Source organism: Triturus cristatus, chromosome 4_2, assembly GCF_964204655.1.
Source record: "Triturus cristatus chromosome 4_2, aTriCri1.1, whole genome shotgun sequence".
NCBI lineage: Eukaryota > Metazoa > Chordata > Amphibia > Caudata > Salamandridae > Triturus > Triturus cristatus.
In genome coordinates, this window is record NC_140586.1 from 642,842,872 (window position 1) to 642,868,953 (window position 26,082).

Sequence of the window (26,082 nt, forward strand, 5' to 3'; positions counted from 1 at the left end):
ACTGCCAGTATTTTCATAGCTTGGTTTGAACGGCCAACATACACGGTCAGTGTACGCTATGGATATGCCCTGTGGCCAAAAGACCTTAAGTTCAGTTAATGTGTGCTGAGTTGACAAAGTACTTGTCAAAAATAATACAATTCAATGTGGTAAAGCAATGGAAATATTGAAATGTATGCTAAATACTTTGTTCAATCTTCATTCTTTCCCTAAAGAAAAACAATATCTCCACATTCCACTGCAATCAATAGACTTCTGCTAGCTGATTACTATAGAGAAAAGCTGCAAAAGCTTACACTACTGCAGACAAATTTATCGCAGCAAAAATATTTCATTAAAATACACCAACAGGTAACATTTTACTGTTCGAATAAAAATGTACCATTCATCTCCATGCTAAATAATGTTCTTGCTCTCTCTCTCTCTCTCTCTCTCTCTCTCTCTATATATATATATATATATTATCTACTGGCAGTCGCCAGTAGATAGTTATAGTTAGGACCGTGTTTCCATAGGAAATCTCAAAATTCTATTTTGGCGCCTGTTGACGAATCCTCGCGAAATTTTCTAAACTAATGGGGCACTCCGCTCAGCTCCTACCCTGAAAGTCTCGGGGTGATTCGTCAAGTGGGGCCGAGAAAAAAGGGGGTCCCAAAACGCGTTTTCCCCATGCATTTTCCCATAGGACCTTTAGTCGAAGGTACAGCCCGAACGGCTGAACAGAATTACTTGAAATTTGGCAGAGAGGTAGTCCTCAGGTCAGGCATGCGCCTTTTGCATATATGGGGTCAATCTGTTCAGTATTTCCTGAGAAAATTGCAGTTAAAAGTACATATATATCTAGAAGCGCGCACCGTGCGCGCACGGTGCCGTGCGCGAGCGTAATTCTGATTGGTGGTTACATGTCAGTCAACGTTCGAATTGGTCGAAATCAGGAAGTGTCGGCCGCCATTTTGTTTGTTTTGTGTGCGACAGGGAAAAAGGAAGGTGGCGAACGTGAAAAGGGGGCAGGGTAGACAGTTTCTGACCCCTAGCCTTTGTCAGGGGGTCCCTGAAAGACCCCGAAGGCTGAAAAAAAAATGACATTTTTTTTAAAAAATCGCGGGATGCGCGCATGCAGGGTGCACGCACCGTGCGTGCACGGTGGAAAACATTTAAAGTGAATATATATATATATATATATATATATATATATATATATATATATATATATATATATATATCAAACCACAACTGCTCAGCAGACGAGGGTGCACTCCGGGGGTCGTGATCCTCCATGGGCGCCACCAGCACCTCGACCTGCGAGTATGCCTGACGCGTTTCGGAAAATGTCCTTAATCATAGGCAAGACACTCTGCAAGTTGAACAGCTGCAAACTTTATTTGAAAATTGTTGCCCGCCAATGGGCTTCTGAATAGAAAGTCCCGCTGCCTTCTGGGACTCGTAGTGTTTGCAGCCAGTCTCTTTACCCCAATGGGCGGTATGAATATATCACATCAGCCCTTCGTGGGCTGCGGGGCGTTGGTGGCGTCCACAATCCATGGTTCGACCTCCCTGCAACAGCGACGATGACATTCATCTCGCATCCTGCCCCCATTCCATCTGCGGGTGGTGCAACCCTCCGCGCCCGAAGCCGGCGCGTATTAACATCAAACCACAACTGCTCAGCAGACGAGGGTGCACTCCGGGGGTCGTGATCCTCCATGGGCGCCACCAGCACCTCGACCGGCGAGTATGCCTGACGCGTTTCGGAAAATGTCCTTAATCATAGGCAAGACACTCTGCAAGTTGAACAGCTGCAAACTTTATTTGAAAATTGTTGCCCGCCAATGGGCTTCTGAATAGAAAGTCCCGCTGCCTTCTGGGACTCGTAGTGTTTGCAGCCAGTCTCTTTACCCCAATGGGCAGTTGTGGTTTGATGTTAATACGCGCCGGCTTCGGGCGCGGAGGGTTGCACCACCCGCAGATGGAATGGGGGCAGGATGCGAGATGAATGTCATCGTCGCTGTTGCAGGGAGGTCGAACCATGGATTGTGGACGCCACCAACGCCCCGCAGCCCACGAAGGGCTGATGTGATATATTCATACCGCCCATTGGGGTAAAGAGACTGGCTGCAAACACTACGAGTCCCAGAAGGCAGCGGGACTTTCTATTCAGAAGCCCATTGGCGGGCAACAATTTTCAAATAAAGTTTGCAGCTGTTCAACTTGCAGAGTGTCTTGCCTATGATTAAGGACATTTTCCGAAACGCGTCAGGCATACTCGCCGGTCGAGGTGCTGGTGGCGCCCATGGAGGATCACGACCCCCGGAGTGCACCCTCGTCTGCTGAGCAGTTGTGGTTTGATGTTAATACGCGCCGGCTTCGGGCGCGGAGGGTTGCACCACCCGCAGATGGAATGGGGGCAGGATGCGAGATGAATGTCATCGTCGCTGTTGCAGGGAGGTCGAACCATGGATTGTGGACGCCACCAACGCCCCGCAGCCCACGAAGGGCTGATGTGATATATTCATACCGCCCATTGGGGTAAAGAGACTGGCTGCAAACACTACGAGTCCCAGAAGGCAGCGGGACTTTCTATTCAGAAGCCCATTGGCGGGCAACAATTTTCAAATAAAGTTTGCAGCTGTTCAACTTGCAGAGTGTCTTGCCTATGATTAAGGACATTTTCAGAAACGCGTCAGGCATACTCGCCGGTCGAGGTGCTGGTGGCGCCCATGGAGGATCACGACCCCCGGAGTGCACCCTCGTCTGCTGAGCAGTTGTGGTTTGATGTTAATACGCGCCGGCTTCGGGCGCGGAGGGTTGCACCACCCGCAGATGGAATGGGGGCAGGATGCGAGATGAATGTCATCGTCGCTGTTGCAGGGAGGTCGAACCATGGATTGTGGACGCCACCAACGCCCCGCAGCCCACGAAGGGCTGATGTGATATATTCATACCGCCCATTGGGGTAAAGAGACTGGCTGCAAACACTACGAGTCCCAGAAGGCAGCGGGACTTTCTATTCAGAAGCCCATTGGCGGGCAACAATTTTCAAATAAAGTTTGCAGCTGTTCAACTTGCAGAGTGTCTTGCCTATGATTAAGGACATTTTCCGAAACGCGTCAGGCATACTCGCCGGTCGAGGTGCTGGTGGCGCCCATGGAGGATCACGACCCCCGGAGTGCACCCTCGTCTGCTGAGCAGTTGTGGTTTGATATATATATATATATATATATATATATATATATATATTCACTGAAAAAACCATAGGTTTCACACATGTTATAGTTAGCTGGACATTTTACTGATAAAAAACAATGAAATTCCCCCGTTATAGTTAGTGCAGGCAACTATAACTCACGCAACCGCAATCCTCTGCTGATGCTAATACTGTATTTAGACACTTATTTGCCCATGTCTTCTTCCATTAATTTTTAGCTATACATATATTACAAATATTTTTTTTTCATAAAGACACATATGTCATCAGCAGAAGATTGCGGTCGCGTGAGTTATAGTTGCCTGCACTAACTATAACGGGGGAATTTCATTGGTTTTTTATCAGTAAAATGTCCAGCTAACTATAACATGTGTGAAACCTATGGTTTTTTCAGTGAATTTGCAAGGTTTTTAAAATGCTAATTCCTAACTATAACGTGTGTGAAACCTATGGTTTTTTCAGTGAATTTGTACGGTTTTTTAAATGCTAAGTTACTTTACGCCATTCGTGGCGTTGCGGGCCCAGTTAACGCAGTTCGTTCCGTGCGCGCACCGTGCGCCTCGCGCACCGTGCGCGCACAGTGAGCACGCGGTGCGCTTCGCGCACCGCGCGCCCACTTTACGCAGTTAGTGCCGTGCACACACGGTGGTCACGCGGTGCGCTGCGCGCACCGCGTGCCCACATTATGCGGGATGGGCCATGTACGCACGATGCGCTTCGCGCACCGTGCGCACATGGGGGACATATTATGCGCATCTTTTTGAAATGTATTCTTTGTTAATTTTATTGTTGTTATATGCCATGCACAAATGGTGCCCTTCGGGCACCATTTGCACATGGGGTGGCACCGTGTGCACATGGGGGACATATTATGCGCATCTTTTTGAAATGTATTCTTTGTTAATTTGATATGTGTAATATGCAATGCACAAATGGTGCCCTTCGGGCACCATTTGCACACGGGGTGGGGAGAATGTGGATAATTTTTTTTTTTATAATTTTCACGGTAAGCGCACCGTAAGCGCACCGTAAGCTGGCTCAGATATATATATTGATTTAAAGGCTATTTTCTCAGAATCTACTGAACAGATTTACACCAAACCTACAAAAGGCACTTCCTTGACCTGAGGACTAGCTTATGGAAGAACTTTGTTTCTAAACATCTCACTTTATAATGCAAAGAGCAGTGATTGGCAGCAAGTGGCTCATATTCTTGTGTCCTGCTCTAAGGCCATTGCTGCACTCTTTTAATCCTGCACTCACCTCTGGCACTACAGCGGCCTGGTAATTTATACCAGAAATGTGCCACACACCCAATGAGATCTGGCCATCCTACCCCCAGTAGCGGCTGGTGTCAGGGAAAAGTCGGGGGGAGGAGGGTGGACGACAATAACAGCAACAACAAAAAAAGAACATACCTGTCGCCAGCCGCATTTCTGCATCTTCTGCACCTCTGGCTCCCCTGCAGCAGAGGCTACCAGACTCCCCAATAGCCAATCCAGACGCTGCTCTCATGAGAGAGAGATGCCAAGATTGGCATGAGCAGCTTGGATTTGTGACCCCAGAGAGACTGGAACCTTTGCCTGCTGTCTCCAACCTGCAACGCAGCTCGGGTTGTAGACATCTCAGTGCGCATGTCAGTTTGGCCGTCTTAAGACGGCTGGCTAAACCCACATGCGCACTAGCAGCAGTGCCCACCACTCCTCCTCCATGCCTGTCATCAGGATGGCCCAGCCCTCAAGATGCAGCCCTCTGAAGAAAAATAAAATGATGATAAATCTGTTTTATTATTTTATTTTTCAAGTTTTACATCTGCTGCCGTCATAACCGAGGAGCCACCGCTGCCTACCCCCAAGGCACCCCAGACCATCCCTTGGGACCCTCACTCGAACCAAAGGAGTGTTGCAGCTTCCATGGGATGTCTGTGATCAGGAGACTGTCAGAGGGAGGTGGCCTGAGAGTGGTACTATGCCACGCAGTGATCTCGGCTAAACTCTTGAAAGTTCACCTGTCTTTGTGCAGGCCGAAGACATAGGCATATTACAATTACACACACCACGAAAACTAACATGCCCTATAAGAATAATCGAGAAGGCGCCATTTAACAATGTACACACTCACCTTTTTGCCACATCATTGCCCTAAAGGTACGCATCGTTAGAACCCAGTGCATTTTCTCAATCCAATGCACAATGGCAAAGGATGAAATAGTTAAAATCTAGGTAAAATAAAAAAGCCTGCTGCTAGAGCTGTCACCCGAGCAGCCCTGTTCTCATCCACCAGCGCCATCTCCAGAAATAAACGAGAATTTATTTTATGAAGATTATAAGTAAAAATGTATTTTTTAATAATAGTGTTACACCAAGTGCAATAATATTAAAGAAAAAATATATATACTTTAAACCAGGCGGCTGAGTATTTAGAGGTGGTGCCTAGAACAATGTTTCATAATTATCCTTCCACCACAAGGCAGGAATGACAGCTCTGGATCAAACTCCCATAGCAACATCTATTCACTGAACTAAAGCTCTCACCTTGGAGCTTAGCGGAGTGACGCAAGATTGAAATCCATGGGTACAGTTTCATATATGCATCCCCGTTTCCGTAAACATTTCCGTGAGCGATAGTCAACCTGGTGTAATGCTGCAGAGAGAAAGGGTGCATTCACGAGCACTAGACTTCATTGGGACATTGCCCAACTTGTAGGGCAGCTTTGAGATCAAAGTCAACAAACTCGTCTTTTGTGGCATTCTCTGCACAGGGCGTAGCAGCAGATGAACGCAAAGCAGGAACAACTCATAGGGCCCGGCTCACAAATGGAAACAAAACCTGCTGTTTGTGCCTACATTTGGCGTAGACTTACACAGTATTTGGAACTGTCGAAGACATCCAGGAGTGCTCTTGGGAACCTGCCAGAGCCATTGTTGGTGTACATTTGCACATGTGCAAAAGCTGAGCAAAGGTGTATCTGAGCATGCTATTTTTCCCCAGAGGAAAAATATATATCCCCAAGGGGAAGCACCTTTCACACAGAGTTCCTATCAGATTTCCACTCTGCATGGGGGGCCCTCCTGCCCTTGATAGAAGTAAATGTTTGAATGTATTTAGTGCCTTGTATGTAGCATTAGAATAGCACGTACTATCCCCGTGTGGGGGCTGAAGCGCTTCCCCACACCGACTGCAAGCTACACCCTGTGGGGTGTGTGCTTGGCAGGGCATTTGTTTTGTGTTGAGCCTGCTTGAGAAGTGTTTTCATGTCACGTGTGACAACCACCGAGGTAAGGTTATTGTGCTATGGGACGCACCATCCGGCGATGCGATGGGCGAGGGTATGTGAGAGATAGACTTGCAAATGATAATAAGGACGAGCAAGCTTCGCCACAGAAGCAGTGGGATGCTGTGTGCTCGTAAACAGAAAGGGGGTAATCAGTGAAGGACCAGTAATCCATAGAGTACAATGAGCCGGGGAGAGATACTGCCAAGTTAGTGAAAGAATACCAAAAGGACAACAATGGGATATGGTGACATAAGCAGCAGCCATGCACAATGTTATTTAATTATTTTCTATTTATTTTTTAAAGGCAGAGACACTACCATTGAACAACGTGAACTCATGGTTAAGGAGGAGGGATGTGCAAAAGCAAGCAATGATGGCAACCAGAGCAGAAACCTACAAACTTTAAAATGCCCAGATTCCACCTACTCTTGCTAGGCGGAAGGACAACAAACATTTGAGCAGGGGTTCACGCCTCAAGCCCCTCTCAGGTTCGTGACGGCTCTCAAAGTCAGATGAGCGCAAGTCAAGCAAGCCCTAGCCAGGGCCAGGGCGATCAGACAGGCCCCCTGCATGCGAGGGTGGGAGAAGAAGCCCTGGGGATGTCGATGGCCTGACAACGCAAGGGCGAATGGTGGGCATTGGGCATAATACAGTTAATGAATGCCTACAAACGTGTTGGTTTGAGGGTGCCCATTCATTTTTCACTGCATTCCCAATTCTCACCGCTGGGAAGATATTAATCCCACAGAAAATTTCACCATGCTGATATAATATTGCAAGTTAGTAAATACATTTACAAATGTAAATGTATCTATTTTTACTACAAAACATGAACTTGCCCTGGTAAATCGTGCCATTGGCGCACCCAGATTGAAACGTGTGTGCAGGTGACTTTGCGAATTGGGCTAAGTCTTTGGAAAAAGTCATAGGGAAGACGTACTTTCATTTTTTGTCACTAAAGTGATCTTCCTATCCCTCTTCCTTGTAATTTATTTGGCATTTCTTTTCAGCTTTACAAAAGTAAGTGGGAAATTTAACTTTACGGATGTTTAGCTTCACTTTCACGATGGGACAATGCTAGAAGTAAAACTGAGGCCAGCTCGAACAATGCATTACAGCCAACATAGCAACTTCCGAGCTACAACAAAGCTGCACTTTACACGAAGCAATGCTCGTTAGTCTTAGTTACATTTTCATGACTCCCTCGCCGGCTGCTCTTGAAGGTCTATGTACAGGTTGTAAGAGTTCCCTGAGGGTAGGGAGAGCAGATGTTAGATCTCACTTGCTGCTCATCTTTTGCTCCATTCTGGACACTGTTTGTGGTCTAAATACACATGCCATTTAGAATCAGGTGATGAGAGTTTGGAAGTTACAGCTCTGAGATGCTCTAATTGAAAGCTCCTCTGACACAAAAGCTAGGTGTCTTCTATGCTGCAGAAAGTAGAAAGGCTTACTGTTATGGATGGCTTCCATGGAAAGCTTTCTTTAGGAACACTGGTCCTCATTGCGATGGTGGTCAGATGAGCGTCCGAGCGCCATCATTTCGGGCACGAGACAGTCCGACAAGGCGTCGGCAGTCCCAACAGCCCAATTACGATACGACCGCCATGCTTTTTACTATTGCGGCTCGTGCAGCGGCCCAGGAAAAGGACCCCTGCACAAGATACAATAGTAAAAAGCATTTGAAAACATCCAGGCATTGTGTGCCAGGCACAATTTGGTGACTGGCACACACTGCATGGATGTTTGGGGGGCACCACATATGCTCCCGTGGACACTTAGCAGTTGCCCACGGGGGACGGCGGCCCTGCTGGGGGACTCCTAAGTCCCTTTCTGACAGCCATTTCATGGTGGTGGGACCACCATGAAAAGGCTGTTGGAAACTGACATCCTAATTCCTACAGGGTGCCTCCGCAGGCACCACCTCCATTGTAGGGATTAGGCTCCAACCACTGCCCAGCAGGCTCATTGAGCCTGTCGAGACGGTAGCCTTCCCTCCCACCCAAATCGCTCCGACTGCCGGTATTGTAATCCGATGGTCAGACAGATACCTTGGATGTTGGGATTGAAGGCCACTGACAGCCTATTGGTGGCTGTCCGTCCAACATCATAATCGGGCCCATTAACTTTTCGAAGCCTGGTTATTCAATGCTCTGACACAAGCCGTATTTTTCAGTGCTCTGATGTTATAGTAGAGAAGCATCGGCCCACGATGGCTGTGCTCTGATTTGATGGTGATATGCCACCTTGCCCTAGTCTTAAGACACCAGAGGAAGCAAAGGAAATATAGGTGGTGCTCCTGTGAAGCCAATTAACATCTCCCTGGCAAGCACAGGCCTCTGCCAACCCATGCTGACTGGAAACTGCAGGTGATGCTGGTGAGAGGCTCATAGAGCCGTTGTTACAGGGGCTCTCAGCTTGTGAACAGACAGAAACACCTTGGAGTTGGAAAGGGGAGGTAAATGCATAGAGGGTTTTGTGCAGTAGTAGAAGTACATTGTACAGGTACGATATTGTGCAATACACAATATAGAATTGTGTATTGCAATTAAAAATCAATACCTCATTTTTTATATAAACTATATAAATTGCGTTTTTATAATATCGGGACTGGGTGGTTGAGGAAACTACTGCTGGTGGTGGGGGGATAGATAGGTGCCAGGAATTTTAATTTTTGTACATAATTAAGTATGTAGGGTGCAGTAAGGAGGGTGGAGGAGGGGGCTGACAGGATGTGAGGTATTTTGTTTTTGTACCTGAGGATTGAGGAGTACTGAAAGGAGTGGTGATGGAGCTGACGTGACACTCGTTTTTTTTTCCAACATCTTGACAGGAGGGGTTTGGGGCATTCAGTGCTAGGACACAAGGTATACAGTGATTTTAAAATACAACGAGGGGAAGATAGCCTTGGGCAGTTGAACCTGTTATGCATAGCTCAACCATGACTCCTCTAATCCTACTTTGCTGATCCATGGGATAGGCCGAATAAAGGAAGAGGATTTAAGGAGACCACACATAACATACAATTGTACATATTTTGAGTGAATAATGTCGAGTTTTTACCACGGGTTTCAAGTTACAGCATGGACAACTTGAGCTTCGTTGCTTTACACTTGCTGCTCGGTTGATGTCTACTGGAACCCTTTGATGGAAAGCAACGACAAAACTAACACCCACCCCTCCATAATGCTATATACAACACTAGCATTGTGTCACATGATCTACTTGTGAATCAGGACAACATTTTAATGATAACTTAACTTGTGTGCTGAAACATAATGGCCAATCACATGAGGCGTGGAATGTATACCATTAGGTAGTGAATGTTCAAGATTTCTTCAAATTCACTGCAGAATCTGAGCAAAGAGTCACAAGACCCCCCAACGGTCCGGTTAGAAAGTTCATTTTAGGCACTCTAGGCACTTTCTGAAGAATAACCTTGAAACCTTCCAATCATTACAACGACCCCCTGCCATCGAACCTGTTTCCGGAAGTGAGATCCGCCTTACTATCTCTTTGGACGACAATCGTCAGTGCCTCTCTTATGCAAGGGGCTATTCCGGATTGCCTTAAAGCAGGTCAAGTCACCCCAATCCTAAAGAAACCAAATGCAGATACCACAGACCTTCTTAACTTTCGCACAATCACTAACATCCCCACCTTGGAAAAACTCTTGGAGAAATGTGTGCTTGCCCAACTCTGTCATCACATTGAACATTTCCAACTCCTGGATCAATGACAATCTGGTTTCCGCCCAGGTCATAGTACAGAGTCAGCGATAACGCACATCATGGATGATGCGCTTAGAATGCTGGATCACTATGAGTCATGCTTACTGATCCTCCTGGACCTTTCGTCACCATTTGATACTGTCAAACATGATCACCTAATTGACCTACTAGAGCACAGGATGGGCTGTCTGGGCCGGTATTAAGCTGGTTCTCTTCCTTCCTTCAGAACAGATCCCAAAGCTTCAAGGTGAACCAATCCTTGTCCCACCCTGCTCCAGTCACCTTCGGGGTGCCACAAGGGTCAGCATTGTCCCCCACGCTCTTTAACCTGTTTATGGAGCCTCTGACAGAAATCTTAAAATCATCCAGCAATTGCTATCATATGTATGCGGACGATACCCAACTATACCTGAAGATAGCCTCCCCCTAAGACATCCAGTCCCTCAATTCAGTCCTGCTGGAAACACAAAGATGGCTGACATTCAACCACCTGAAGTTAAATGCTCTTAAAACAGAATTCCTACTGATCTCACCCCACAACCAATCCTTCGTCATGGAGCAATGGTTAAATCAGCTGACTGCCCTTAACTGTAGACCGCACCTGGTAGATTCAGCATCATCTTTGGGCATCATTCAACACAAACGCCTGAATGTGCAGAAGCACATCAGTTCCCGCACCAAAGGAGCGAACTTCCAAATCAGCTGACTTAGGAAGCTCAAACCCTTCCTCCCTGCTCATGACCTAAAGGTTGCAGTTCAGGCATTGGTGATCTCTAAGCTGGACTATGGTAGTGCAACACTTTGTGGCCTGCCCAGAGTTAGGACGGCTCCTCTTAGGGCTACCCTCAAACCCCGCTGCGAGGCTCTTAACTGGCACTACAAAATACAACCACATCTCCCCGGACTTGCGGGAACTGAATTGTCTGCCATATGAAGCTCGGATACAGCTGAAAATTGCAAGCATGGCTCACAAAGCCATCCACTTCAAGACACCGTTGTACCTTGTGCAGAAACTGGAACTCTCCTGTGGTTCTAGAGCCTCCAGAAGCGCCAGCTCCCTTTTGCTTAAACCTCAAAAATTCAACAAAAAAAAAGACCTATAACCGAGCGTTCTCAGGGATGGCTCCGAGGATCTGGAACTCCCTTCCCCTTGAAGTCAGGGTGAACCCGTCCACTGTCTTCTTCAAAAAAGAAGTCAAAGGTCTACTGATGAAGACATTTCTTCCTTAGCCTGGCACCTTCCTCTGATTAGGGGATCATACTCGCTGTTCTGTTCCCCAGCCACCTGTTAATGAGTTGACCGGACAATTCTAGACTGTGATTTTTTTTTTTTCACCCTCTGTTGTTTATGATATGTTTTCCTGTGCCTTCACTAGATTGTTGGTCAATTCTGACTTTGTATTTTCTGTTTAGGTTATTCTGTTTTGTATGTTCTGTACCTGGTGATGCATAATCTGTAAAGCGCTCTGATACCCTCGGTGGTCAAGTTCACGCTATATAAAACTTTCAAAATAAACAATCAAATAAATAAATAAGAAGGCCATATAGAAGCTGGACACACACTCTGCTTCTTGCACGAGACCTTTCAAGTGAAGGAGAGGAGGTTTGAGGCTAAGCGGGAAAGGTCTGTATGAGTAAGTCTTCAACATAATCTTCATCACACTGAGTAGGAAAGATCACCATTTCATTCACAAACAAGATGTAACCTTATGTAATCTCTCTGCAGTCAGTCACTGCTATAATTGCCCTACTTGTTAACATGGGTGTGAGTACACCTCGTCACATGAATCACATACACTTACTATCACAGTAGCACAAAGCATGCAAGCCACAGGCCTTTAGCAAACCTTTAGCAGAACAGTGTTTGAATATTTGATTGATGCAATAGTCTAATGCACTGGTCCTTAACCTTTTGACTTCTGTGGGCCCCTATTTAATTATTACTGGAACCTGGGGACCTTTACTGAATCATAATTGGGATCCAAGGGACCCCACTGAGTTATTACTGGAAGCTGGTGTCCCTGGCAGAAACATTTTGGATTATATGAAACTCAAAACAATACACGCAATTTAAAAAAAAAAAACAAGCCTTCATCAAAGAAATACATAAAAGATTCAATATTTTACTTAATTTACAAACAAGTATAAAATGAATTAAAGTTTTAATGTGAAGGGTTATTGGTGACATGACAACAGACACAAGTCTGATCCACGTGCTGGCTGGATACGCCACCAGAATACCCATTGAGCACTATAGGACCGTAATGGACTTACACGACACGTAAAGACATTCTAGGCTTCCCGTTGGATGAAAATCATAGCACGGTGTCATGATTTATTGACGTTCCAACCAAAGGATGTTTGTGAGATAAGGAGAGATAAGAATGGACTATACAGCTGTATCTTCATCTAAATGTGTACACATGCACACACAGACACCCCTACAAACACCAGACCAACACCCAAACCCCCCCCCCCCATCTTACCATATCCAGGAGTGGCGCCGTATGGTCGGGTGGTCAGCTATGTTCAGCATTCTTCAGGTTCGGCCTCCACTCCCACACCTCACAGGTATATTCCGAGCCTTTTGTCACTTGTTTAAACCTGTATTTTTACGAGCAGCTGCTTTCACATGGCCTTTCATCGTCTCTGAAAACCCGGCATCTCTCATTCCATAATCGATGTCACAGAAGTAAGTTAAAACTATTTATTTTCACCGACAGCCAAAACGCTGCGGCAGATTTCAAATGTTATCCTCAGCTTCACCTTTTCTCAGGTGCCACAGGTAGGAAAGCAAATATTCCTGGGAAAACCGCGGTTTCCTATTTTCCCTTTCAGAGTAGTAACAATTACGATGCAGTACGTGGGAGATTTGCAAATGCGCAAAGCGTTCCCTTACAAAGGGATATTTGTCTGTTTCTCGGCAGACCAGGAACTCTCCGCAGCGGCCCTTTTCCAAACCCCGGTGTATTGTTCGGGCTGCCCGAATGAAATGCCGCTTCTGCGTCTCGCGCCGGCTCGAGTCTACCTCACCTCCTGTTTGACGAGTTTTACACGGTTCAGCCTCCTCGTGACGGCCGCCGCTACACCTAGCGCCCAGGATCGAATTTCTTGAGTGACACATGGTGCACCGCAATGAAGACAACTTCCAGGGGAGGGTCGTTCTGTGCTTTTTGTTCTCCTCACCACGGGAGAAAATATCAATATTCAAGCACATGCACTATTTAAAGCGTATTAAATAATAAAAAAAAGAGCATGTAAATATTTCATACAAATTCATACAAACGTTAAGACAAGAAACGCCCACACAGCACTAAAAGAAATGAACACCACAGACCGGATTATAGAAACTTTGCACTGGTGCAAAAAACATAATGAAAACTGCCGTGTTTCTTGCTTGTGGAATATGCAATGGAGCAAACGAGACACACGTTGGATTCACATGATTACTGCTGTGGTTACAAACTAAGAAGTGGATACATAATTTTACACAATTTTTTGCAATGCAAAGTGATATGTTTGATAACATGTTTGTGGGATATTTATTACATAAATAGCAAAAGCAATGAGAATGAAGTTTCCCTAATTTTCTTTAAAATGTTCATGGACTAGAGTTTCTTTGTTCAAAATCAGTATATGTAAAATGCTTTATAAGCAAATATGTATAGGATAGTTAATTATTAGGAATGTTTCCACAATCCATTTCCATATTTTATGTTTTGCGAACTGTGACACAATTTGTATTCGACTAGCTGATAAACAGGGCGAAATAGCGTTGGTATGCACTGGCACCAGGGCAAAGTTTCTGTACTATGTCCCAAGGTCGACCATCCATGAATAGGTGGCAGTCAGTATTAAGTAAGCAGTGTGTACTAAACTGCCCCCGGCCTCTAATGAGGGAAAGAAGCCCTCTTAGGCAAACCTAGAGGAAACATCTTATTAATTTTGCTCAGAAATCAGAAAGCTCTGAGCCAGCATGACTGCAGAACTTTAGGTCTGAAATGTGTGAGTTGTTATAATGTAAACAAAAAATGAGTGCACCTTGCCAAAAATGAAGACACACTATGGGAATAAAGTTGGAAAACATTTTTTCTTAAATTCATGAGCTCTTGTATTAATAAAAATAACATTGACTAATAAAGCGTATGATGGTCGCCATCATCTGATATCAAGGAATGGGGACACAAGTCCCTGGTACTTAATGAATGACACACTCATTGAATGTGACGGTGAATGATGTAATGGAAAATCATGGGCTCCCATGCAATGTATGTTGACTTACACTGCCACCCATGGCGTACCTTGGTGACCATAAGCATACCAGACACGGTCAACGTTGTATTAATGGCAGTGTAGTTCTTGTGTGCTGCTTGCATCGGGGGTCCTCAGATTAGTGGGAAGTCAGAGTCTTTCTTTCTGCCAGTGTTTGGTGCCATGAAAAATAACTGCTGAGTAGGTCCCTCAGAGAGGATGGGCCCTCTCACGCACTACAGAGAACGCAGGAGTATGTGTCACTACACTGGTCAGCAGTCACATTAATAATGCCAATTCTCTAAGTATGCATCTATAATCCAGATAGCACTGAGGGTGGCAAGTAGATGTAGAATGGGGTAGCAGATTTGGTTGGTACCCTTGCCACAGGGGTCCGGAGGCACGAACAGAAAGTCAACAGGGTTTTAAGAAGCATGAATTCTTTCTGTTGTTTTTGATGTTCAAGGGTGCATGTCATTTCTCCAAAAAGCTATGGGGCCACCTTATTAATGGACCCAAACTAAGCACCAAATGGACCCCTTTACCACTTGACCCTCAGGGTAGCAAAGCAGAGAAGACCAAGGTTTACTCAATGATGCGGTGTGGTTTAGAAACTCGGAACTCCACAAAGAACACAATAACAACTCGGAACTCCACAAAGAACACAATAACAATGAAATGGATGTCCCATCAGTGATTTTTAACTTTTAAACAGGAAAAAAGACACTTATTCACACACTAATAAATATTAAACCTAAAATTACTGTAAGAAATTGAGTTATTGGTTGAGGCCAGTGAAACCTTAATTAACCTGTGCTCAAACCTTGAGTTGCTTGGCAGAGAGCAGTCAAGCTTAATTCAGAGGCAATGTGTCAAGTATTTGTCCAACACTACAAATAGAAACAAAGTGAAAACACACCACAAAAACGACCCCACACCTGATTAGAAAAATATAGTAATTTTAAATAAGTCAAACAAGACCAAACAACAAAAAATAGAGCTGAAGAGATGCAGTTGTAAAGATTTCAGTAAAAATAGAGCCAATAATCACAAAGCATCGACTATAGATATCTGGTCGTGCTACAGTGGGTCAAAGTCACAAGTTCAAGGCAATCGCAATGGTGTGCAGACCGGCTACAGGGACCCACTTAGGCTCATTGAACAAAAATATCTTAAATCCTGGTTGTGAAGAGTTGTGGAGTCCTGTGTAGAAGGTGCATTGAGCAGCCGAAGTGATGTGTTGGTACCAAGGAGCTTCGAGGCTGAGGTGCGAGGTCCAGAGCCATAGTTGAGGATCACGTCAGCGAGGGCTTGCGATGCAAAGTCCAGTGCCGGGGATATGCTGCGCAGTTGAGGCACTGTGTCAGTTCCAAGAAACTAGGCTGCAATACGAGGTCCTGCATCGGTTCTGCCAGGTCCACAGATGAGCAGAGAACTTCAGGCACACTGGGGTGGTACCACTTGGCAGGGTAAAATTCACAGTTGCAGAGTCCAGGTGCTGGTTGCAAGAGACTAGCGCTTGGAGTCACTCGAGTGGTCCAGGGTACAGGCCCAGTCCATCTCAGCCAGACAAGAGGTCAGCAGGCAGCAGGTAATCACAGCAGGCACAGTTCTTTAGGACAGCCGTCCAGCAGAGTGGCAGTCCTTTCATTAGCACAGCAGTCCTTCTTCCTGGCATAGTCTTTCACAGGTCCAGAAGTGTACTGAGGAGTTGGTGTCTGAGGTCAAATATTTATACTTGGTGCCGCCTGTGAAGTGGAACATGCTACTAGAGGTTTCCCTTTGAAGTTAACAGGTTTTCTACCTTCCCTGCTCAGGCTCGGTTCTAACTACAGGGGATATGCAATCTTTTGTGTGAAGGTAGGACACAGCCTATCCAGGTGTAAGCGGGGAAGTGCCTAACTCTACCCTCCCATCCTGCAAATGATGGCCCATCCAGATACATCTAAGCTCTCTATTTTGTGTGTGGTTATCTAAGAGGAATAGATAATGCTGTCAATTACACTGAGTCATGTGACCCAGAGACAGGCTGCAGGCACTAAATGGCCAAAACAGGAAAATACCAACTTTCTAACAATTTTCAAAACAGAAATAAAAAAAACATTTTCACCATAAAAGAGGATTTTTCATTAGAATTCAAAAGACACCAAATATGAACTGTTTACCTGTTCTCATTTGAAAGATACATCTTATTAAATCTTATCCTATAGGAGAAGCAGGCTTTGGATTAGTGAAAAAGAAATGTAAGAGTTTTTCACTACCGGTACATGTAAAACTTATAATTAAATGTCATACTTTTCAAATACATTGCAACCCAGCCCTGTGGGCTGTTTTGGTCCTATCCTAGGGGTGAAGTAAATGAATTTAAAGGGCTGGTTTGAGACTTGCAAAAGGTTTATTTTGCCAGCTCGAAATGGCAGATCAAAACTGCACACATAAGCTGTAAAGTGAGGCCTGAGACATGTTTAAAAGGGCTACTTGAGTGGGCGGCACAACATGTGCTGGAAGGCCCTTGTAACATTTAATTTATAGGCCCTGGGTATAGGTAGTACCAATTTACTAGGGACTTATAAGTAAATTAAATATGCTAAGTGGGGACTAGTCACTCTCATCATGTTTTAAGGAGTGAGCAAACACACTTTAGCACTTGTTAGCAATGGTAAAGTGCGCAGAGTTTTAAGGCCAACAAAAACAAGATCAGAAAAGTATGGAGGAGTAAGGCAAAACGTTTGGAGGAAGACCATCCTAAGGCTGACAGGTTTAATAATATTTACAAATATACACAATGAAAAGCAGACTTTTCCAGCCCATCCTAAACTGGAAATCTGTGTAAGAATGTCTCTCAGTGTTAAACAATGTAAAGCCCCTTTCAATGGAGTTTGTACAGGTGTAAATTATTTAAAATTACTTCCTTTTTAAAAGTATTTATTAATGCAATATGAAGGCTCCCAATGCAAAGCCCCTTACTACTGTATGCATCACAGATGTACACGATGTAAAACCCATTCCTACTTTATTTGACATGGGGTATGTCAAATAATGGTATCGAACAAGAACATCATTGTCAGACTATTATCTGAGACAAATATTTTCTCCTGAACATTGTCTACATAAATATCACCCTAATGTACAGTTTTTTGATAAACAATATTTAGAACACAAAATTAATGTCAGATGATATTTCTGTGTACAGTATTCTGACATACAACCAAAAGAACACGATTTCTGAGCAATCACCAGCCCCTCTCTCATTTCTGCTTTTAAAGCTCTTTCTAGAGACTCAATGAGTTGTGACTCACAGCAAAAGTTGACTTTTGTCAGACAAAAACAGTTAATAGGCGCAACAACATTTCCAAACACAGCAACAGCATACACTTGCCTATACTGCATAATTTGCAGGCACAACTGTACTTTGTAATATGGAGTATTTTTTAACTACCACAGAGTACTACAAACATAAACTGTGGATCTCCTGAAATGAATAGCAAATAATAATCACCGTACTCTTATTTGATCATCAAAGACCACATAGAGCTATAAGAAGCAGCAGGATGGACGAATGTAAAAAGAGACTAACCATGCAATCAACCCATCTCCCGTTGGTGGTACGTCTATCTAGGACACATAAAATAGATCTCACTACATTTACAAGAGACTGCAATCATTTGCTTCACAACACACTTACAATGATACTAGCCCTCTGCAGACTAACGCATTTGCACTGTTCAATACTATTTGAAAAAGACAGCAATGAGCATCTTTTGGTACAAGTGCACAACTTAAAAAAACTTCTGAAACATTCACAATGTACTTAATGCAAGACCATGTATTCACTGAACTTTGAATATTCACTTGATCTACATCCGGTCACATGTTTCACTAAAGTAAAAAAAAAGTAACTTTAGTGAAACATGTAACGTACAGTGCAACAGTGTTGTATACAGAATAACAAAAACACAAAAAAACATACAAACATACATACTACATATAAGCAAATGCTCTTCTTTTTATGCAAGTGGTTCAGTAAACACACTCTATGTCCATTAGTTTTGATTATAGGGTGACGTTGCTGAGGACGTGGACTGATCAACGTAGCGTTGATGTTTCGACCCCAGGTGTATGCGTTAATAAGTATACATCACAGCAGATCTTCTTCAGGACAGGTCTAAAGCATGTAGACAGCCAAACAAAAATATTTAATTAAAAGTAACTCCTCCATCCCCGGATGGAGACCACATAGAAATGTCAATCAAGATTCAAAGGACATCTCATGGTCGCAAAGCAACAGATCCTTGGTGCATGAGAACAAACAAAAAGATTGTCCCCAGGTATGTGTTCTTAGTGGCTGGGCAAAAATCCTAGCCATCTGATACTCGTTCTCTGAGTCAAAATCCTCACTCGTGTTAAGCAATGAATACAGAAGCGGAATTATGGAGTTAGGAATTTTTAAAGTTTAAAGTGAAAAATAGTGCCTGAAAGATCAAAGCTCCAACTGCGAACATCTAGGGTTGCGACACCGGGGCAAAATCTAAAGTTATGGCCAACCACAATGGAGTGCCGTTCAGGTATATGAAGTAGATTGGGCCTGGTCTCCGTTAACCTTCGGACTTAGAAGAAACTTTGTAAAAAAATGCTTGAGAAGGTAAAGTTCATTTTAATCAATTTGTTTATCAATTTTGATAAAAATGTCTATTTTACCGTTGTTTAATTTTCTGTTTTCAGCAATCCCTTGCTTTCTTTCAGGCACTTTCTTTACTAAAATTGAATCTTTATTTTCTTGTTTTTTGTGGGCACATAAAACAGCTCGTATTGCGATGAGTACTCTTTTTGAGGATTCCGAAAATGGAGGCCTTGCACTTCCTAATATTAGAGATTATTATAGCGCCTATTTTGCCCAATACCTCTCTCGATTTAAAATTCCAACTCTGAATCCAAATTTCTACATCAGCTTTTTTTTTGACTTAATTTTTTCGGAAAGTCAAATACCCTCCCCTCTTTTGGTACCTAAATCCCCCAAATTGGTTAGGTATAAAATAATTGCATGTTTTTTTAGGAAGTGCACCGTTATGCTTAAAAGATATTCTCTCTCTCTTTTTAATTCTTCCTCTTCTCTTGTTTCCTTACTTTCATTTAGTGGGATGAGTCCAGGCTCTGATTTAATGGCCTATTGGGCTAAAGCTGGTTACAGCAAAGTGGGCGATTTTCCTACAACACTCAAGCTGGATAACCCCGTCCGAGATGCGAGTACTACTCTTAGGAAATTTTTTGTTAATCGGGTCTTATAAAAAAATGTATCAATCCTTGCTACAGTATACTCCCATTTCATTTTCTCAGATCTCCTCATTAAATAATGATCTTTTCATTAATAATACTTTGATAAGGAAACCAGGTGAGTGGAAACATATTTTAGCTCAATCTAGACAAGGGGATCTGGGTTCCAAAGCTGTCAAAAAATGGTGGGAACAAGAAAATCATGTTTTATGTTTGACTGCTTGGCGGACCATCAATAAGTTCAATTTTTCTACTTTAAGGGGAGCTAATTGGCGCAGAATGTTATTTTTTGGTAAGTGGCTTCTATATCGTACCCCGGCGGTAATTTCTAAAATGTACAGTAATTTTATACCTAATTGTTTCAGATGCCTGAACTTTGCCCCAGCTAATTGGACTCATGTTATAATTGACTGTGGCATGGTGAAAGCCTTTTGGGAGGATATCTTTGCCTTCCTACGTTTAAATTTTCATATCCAGTTATTTCCAAATGTTAAACTGATGCTTTATGGTTTTGATCCTTATCTTAATTTTTCTGTACCATTTGCAAAACTGGTGTATATCTGTATGGCAGTAGCTAGATCGCGGCTTCTTCAGAACTGGCGTACAAATCAGACTCCATCTATGCATGAATGGTTAATCAAAATGCGTAGAGTTAAGATAAGTGAGCAAAGGTATGCCCTGAGAATTGGGGGGGGGAAGACAATTTGAAAAGATCTGGGGAAACTTTTTCCGAATAATTAATTACCTTTTTGTTCTCGATTTTGGAAAACCTGTAAATTATCCATATGTTGATATTACTTGCTGAAAGCAGGGTCTTCTGTTCGAGATTTGCTGTTCACATGTTTTGTTTTTGTTCTGTACTTTTGATCTATAACTATGTATGACACCAATCAATTCCAATAAAAAAATAAAACAAATAAAAAAAAAAAAAAAGAGAAGGCAAAGTTCAGCGGGGCAAGGTAGCCGGTGGTGTCGAGGAGGAGGCATCGTCATCAGGGAGCCGCTTGACAAAACTGTGGTGTAGCCTTCTATGTTCAGACTTAGGCCCCGATTAGGAGTTGGTGCCGCCCACTCCTATATGACCAAACAGGGTCGCTGGCCATCTGCCAGATTACTAGTTTCCTCGTGGTGTGGTGGGCGGTCTTTTGGTGTTCCCATGGCGATGCCTTTCAAACAGGCACTTGAATGGGAACGCTAATGCAAGTTCCTGCACAGCATGGACTGTTAAGACCATATCGTGTAGGAACTGGGAGTGCGTGCACACAGAGGGGCACACCATGTGCCTCCAGCATGCATCCCCAAGCCTTGAGGCAACAGAGAGCCCTGTAGTGCCCTCTTTATTTCCTCACCGCCATCCTTTTCATGGCAGGCTCACTGCCGTGGTTAAGGTTGCAGTGAGGAAACTCGTAATATGCTTGGCGGTACCGCAGCAGCACCACCAAGCGTATTGAGGCCTAAGACCGCCATGCCACAGCCATGGGTCACGGATCCCCATCGTTTGTGGCAATCCTCTCACTGTTCGACTGCTGCACTCATAATACAGCAGTCAGACCACTGGTGCCGCAGTCCCCAACCACCACTGCACCTCCTCCACAGGTTTGGCGGTCTGATGGACCGCCAAACTCATATTTGGGCCCTATGTCTTTCTGTAGAAGTTGTAAATCTTCAGAGGGATAAAGCTGTAGGCTGTAGCCAACAAGAGCTCCATGATGTTGGATACCCATTCTGTGGGGAGCCGCTGAACAGCATTTGCTGTTGCAGCTGCAGAGAAGAACGCAACAGGAGCTGCTGCAAAATTGGGTTGACTGGCGATGCACCTTCACCAAATTGGTGAGCAGGTAGATCCTGGTCTCCTCTCGGTTCTTAGGGTACATTGGCTGAAAATGTTATAAGTCCCAAGTTTTGGATTTGGCCCATCTGGTCACCATTAGCACCACTTTCTCAAGGGTCCAGGACAGGAGAAGCACCACGTGGAGGGTCATGACTCTCTCAGGCTGAGTCAAGTTGTGTGTCCCCCAAGGCTCTGATTAGGCGGCCAGCCAACTAGCCCTTGGAGTCACTCTGGTGGTCCTGAGTTCAAGCAGAAATGCAGGTCCCAAACAGCAAGGCAGTCCTTTGAGGGCACAGGTCAGGCTTCAGGCAGCAAGCCAGTCCTCTTGGTGCAGCAGGGCAGTCCTCTGAAGTACATAGCAGGCCATAGGAAACAGGGATACCGTCTGAGAGGACTCCACAGGTCCAAAAATGAATTGAAGAATGGGTTTGAAGGATAAGCTTTACACTTAGTGCGAGGATTGAAGTGTAAGAAACTTCTAGAATGTTCCCCTCACAGATGGTGTTGGAACTTCCATCCTCCCTGCCCTGGTCCCAGAATCTCTGGAGGCACAAGATGCTTGTGTGAAGTTCTTTGTATGTGGAGTGAGGCAACTCCTTTGAAGTGCAAGTGGGGCTGTGCACCACTCAGCCCAGCCTGCCAACAGTTAGTCTGAACGTCTGTGTGACTGTCTAGGAGTAATACACAAATTTGTCAAATACACCTAGTCATCTGAACCAGGAGACAGGCCGTGGGCAGCAACTGGTTAGAACAAGAAAATGCCAAGTTTCTAAAAGTAGTGAAAACAAGGAAGGCTTGGGTCCTGTACTCCCCAGACTGGACCACCCAAATATTGAAATCACAGAAAGGTGTCAAGGGAGGCTGCCGGTTTGAATGAGAGGAGCCAGATGATTCTCTAACTGCCTTTGCATGGCTGAAATGAAAGGAAACAGTCAGGATTATTGCAGAAGAAATTCACGGTGATGCGCCCAGGAGCTCTAACTACATTTCACGAGTCTCAAGATCCTGGACCATTTTTAAATCATTATCAAGAGTTTCCACACGCCCAAAAAATGTAAGCCTCGATTAACACTATGAATTGAAGAACAGATAATGGACATCAGTCTGCAGCATAACTGAGAGCCCAAACCAAACTAAATCCGAGTCCTGAAGAGAATCCCGGAATTGTGGGGGATTCGAAACGCGTTGGCTGTTGAGTGTGGGGGACGGTAGAATAGGGTGTACCACGAGGGGACTGAATAGAGATTATTTTCCCTTGTTCTAGGTTGTCAACACCCTCAAGTAGGATATGCATCCCCACCCTCCCACAGGCAGGACAGTAGACATGTGTCTTTGAATGAGCAATTGTCCGCCTTGAGTTTTCAGTGCAAGTGCAGGACTGGTTTAATTTCAGGCTGGCACACAATTTATCGATGTTTGTCTTGTGATCATTGGTTTGTTGTATATATTTTTGTCACAAATAACGTTTGGTATTATGTATGTGTTTTATATGTTGTCTCACAAAAGAAATGATTCTAAATCACGCATACAAATGTGTTGCAATTGTGTGATGTTCTAATGAGGTGTTTCCTTTTAAAAGACATGTCCAATTGATTTATGAATGTCTTTTTGAATTATCAAAACTAAGCAGAACAAAAACCTCAGAATTAGTGGTCTCAGGTTTATCGCGAATATTTAAAATAAACCTCCCTTCACATCTTTCTGTGATTTCAAAATTTCTAAAAGTGGCATTTTTTGAATTGTGACTTAAAATCTGACTTTAACATTAAATAGGATTTGAAATTACAATTCCTTAGATACCTAACATTTCCACCTGTTCCCAAACAAGGTTATCTCTTATTAAATGTAATTATGTGACCCAAAGTTATCCTGTATGTGGCACATGTAAATCTTGGAAGTACATATTCCACTTTTTAAAAACAATGCACCCTACCCAATGTACTGTTTACGGTCTACCTTAGGGGTAACATACTCATCAGTTTTAGGACGGACATAAGGTTTATTTTGCCAGGTCGAATTGGCAGACAGGTTGCATTGGCGGGCCTGAGACATGTTTTAAAAGACTACTTAAGTGTGTGGCACAATAAGTGCTACAGGTCCACTGGTAGCATTTGATTTACTTACTACTTCACTAGGGACTTATAACTAAATTAAATATTCCAATCAGGTCTAGGCCAATTTAATCATGATTCAAGTAGCGAGCACAAGCACTTTAGCACTGGTTAGCAAGTGCACAGCGTCCTAAACCTCACAAAAATGAATTTCAGCAACAAGAGGTGAGAATGCAAAACGTTTGGTGAAAGATCTCCTAAGGGCTGTCAGGTCTAACAGTTTTGCACTTCGTAGAGATTTAAGGAGCGCATGTGAGGCTACCAATGTCCTTTGGGACAGCAGGCCGCAGGACGGACACACACACACACACACACACGCACACGCACACGCACACGCACACACACACACACACACACACACACACACACACACACCCACCTACTGCAGTAATGAACAACTCCGTCTTTTGGAGGGAGATGCTTAACACTGCACTTGCAACTCTGCAAAACACTGACAGGCCAGTGAGGAAGGTAAAGTGTGAATGCGGCCTATGCTTGAGAGCCGGATGGGTCAACCAAAGGCACACTGGAGGCACAGGGGTACAGGGTGCAGGCCGAGTACTTCCCGTGGTCTTCTCTCTTTCTCTTCGAGGCAGCTGAGCTGAGATCTGCTTTGGGTAGCTTTCTTGTACAGAGGCACTGAAGGTACCTTCACAGCAGCAAAGACAGGCTTCTCACTAGTGGAACTTCCTACCCCTTCCAACAGGATTACATGGACTCCAGATTAAGCCCCTAACATAGCTAGGAAGCTGACTGTCAAGGACACGAGCTCTCAATCACAGAAGATGTTCTGCACTGGGTTCTGGTCAGCGAGAAATTCATGGGAAACTTATTTGGGATTTCTGTACAATACCTATATTTAGTTTTCAGACAGAGATTGTAGATTGCTGAGGTCCAGCTTTGGGACTGACTGCAAAACAAATTCCCATCATTTCCCATGCAAGTTTGGTTAAACCAAAGTCTTTGTCTTTCAGTGTCAGCAGGAAGGAGGGGTGGAGCCGAGAGGTCCCTATCAGAGAAACCCAAAACAATGACACAAATGTGGAAGAGGCCTCAGCAGTTATTCGGGGACAGCTCTGGGGACAAATGGAGCACGAAGAGGGCTGAGACTAAACCTACACTTTAAAGGGGCACCCTCTCTAAACCTTAGAGATAGGGTTACTTCAAAGGGACTTAGGTATGGTTTGGCGGAAGTTGACCAAACATAGCTGTTTACTTTATTCTTGTCCACCTATAACTTTATGGTAACTGCGTCATAATCCATAACTCTGACCACCCATAATGTTTTTTTCCTACACTGGTTTTAAAGGGTCAGCGTCACACCTGCACCTGCGTCTGCTTTTGGCTGCTTAATGTCAGCAGATTCATGGTGGATTCCTCTGCTTAGCGGGCCTGTGCGTCGGCCATCCAGAGCAGGTCATTGCAATGTACCTTAAGGAGCAGGGGCAAGAATGCCCTGGAAACAGAAAAGGTATTTAAGAAAGGGAGTGGATGTTGGGGGGGCGTGGCTTGCACGCCGCTGCGAGATGGCGGTTTGTGCTTGAGCTCTGCGCTGGAGCGAGAGCCGACGGAGGTTTGCTGTCGCCTCGGATTGCCCCGGTCATTTCTGAAGATGCTCTCCTGGATATGAAGCTGCCAAGCATGTAATGAGAGACGTTTCCTGATATTTGAGGCTGCCGGTGACCATATTTCGGGCGTTTTTAGGTGGCGCTCGGTATTTTCGCGAGCGGCCGCCATTTTGTCTCTCTCAAGAGTGGGATGTTTTCTCTCCTCAGCACGACGACGTCACTGTCACGGATTTGCCAGGAATAAGGACTGACAAGAACTGGTGAAGTTGCTCACTTTTCATACATTTATATTATTTTTTTATTATTTCCTCCTGCTGCTTTGCTGCCTGTTATGACCATACTGTTTGGTTTCCTACTGTCATATTTCTAGTCAGCGCACCGCCATCGCCCTCTTAGGAGGTCTCGTTGACTGATATTTCCATACTTCGTGGCTGTTTCTGGTTGTTGGAAGGTGCCGTTTTTGATATCTGTAGGGCATGATATTTTTGTGAGGTGGCTCCTTTCTCTGCCCTGATAGACGCCATTATTATCGCTCTCTTGATGTGAGCGCGCTCTCTATTTTTGCTTGGTACCTTTTTTGCTCCTGCTGAGCTGGTGTGCTCTATGGCTGCGAATATGGGCCCGTCACCAAATGCTAAGGACGCAAAAGACTCTAAAGCGTCTCTTAAAAGGTCCAAACAGTTATCCCCTACACCTGAATCTGCGCAAAAGGACCCTAGCGCCACTCTTGAGTCTATCCTGACGCGCCTCAATGAGGTCTATGAAATTGCGCAATCTACCAAGACTAACACAGATTTACTGCAAGTAGAGGTGCTAGCCATCAGGAATGACTTCAGG

At 44.4% G+C, this 26,082-nt stretch overlaps 1 protein-coding gene across 3 annotated transcripts in view; it reads right to left on the minus strand.

The window, feature by feature from the left end:
* Positions 1-26,082, minus strand: part of PDE4B (phosphodiesterase 4B) — a 1,470,628-nt gene that overhangs the window by 410,014 nt on the left and 1,034,532 nt on the right. The window contains exon 1 of one of the 3 annotated variants that reach the window (XM_085602357.1): positions 12,700-13,255. The exons of the other annotated variants lie outside the window; for them this stretch is intronic. Within the exon in view, the coding sequence (XP_085458483.1) occupies positions 12,700-12,749 (50 nt within the window). The 5' untranslated portion in view covers positions 12,750-13,255. Of the gene's footprint in view, positions 1-12,699; positions 13,256-26,082 lie in introns of those variants that run through there. 3 annotated transcript variants of the gene reach the window in all.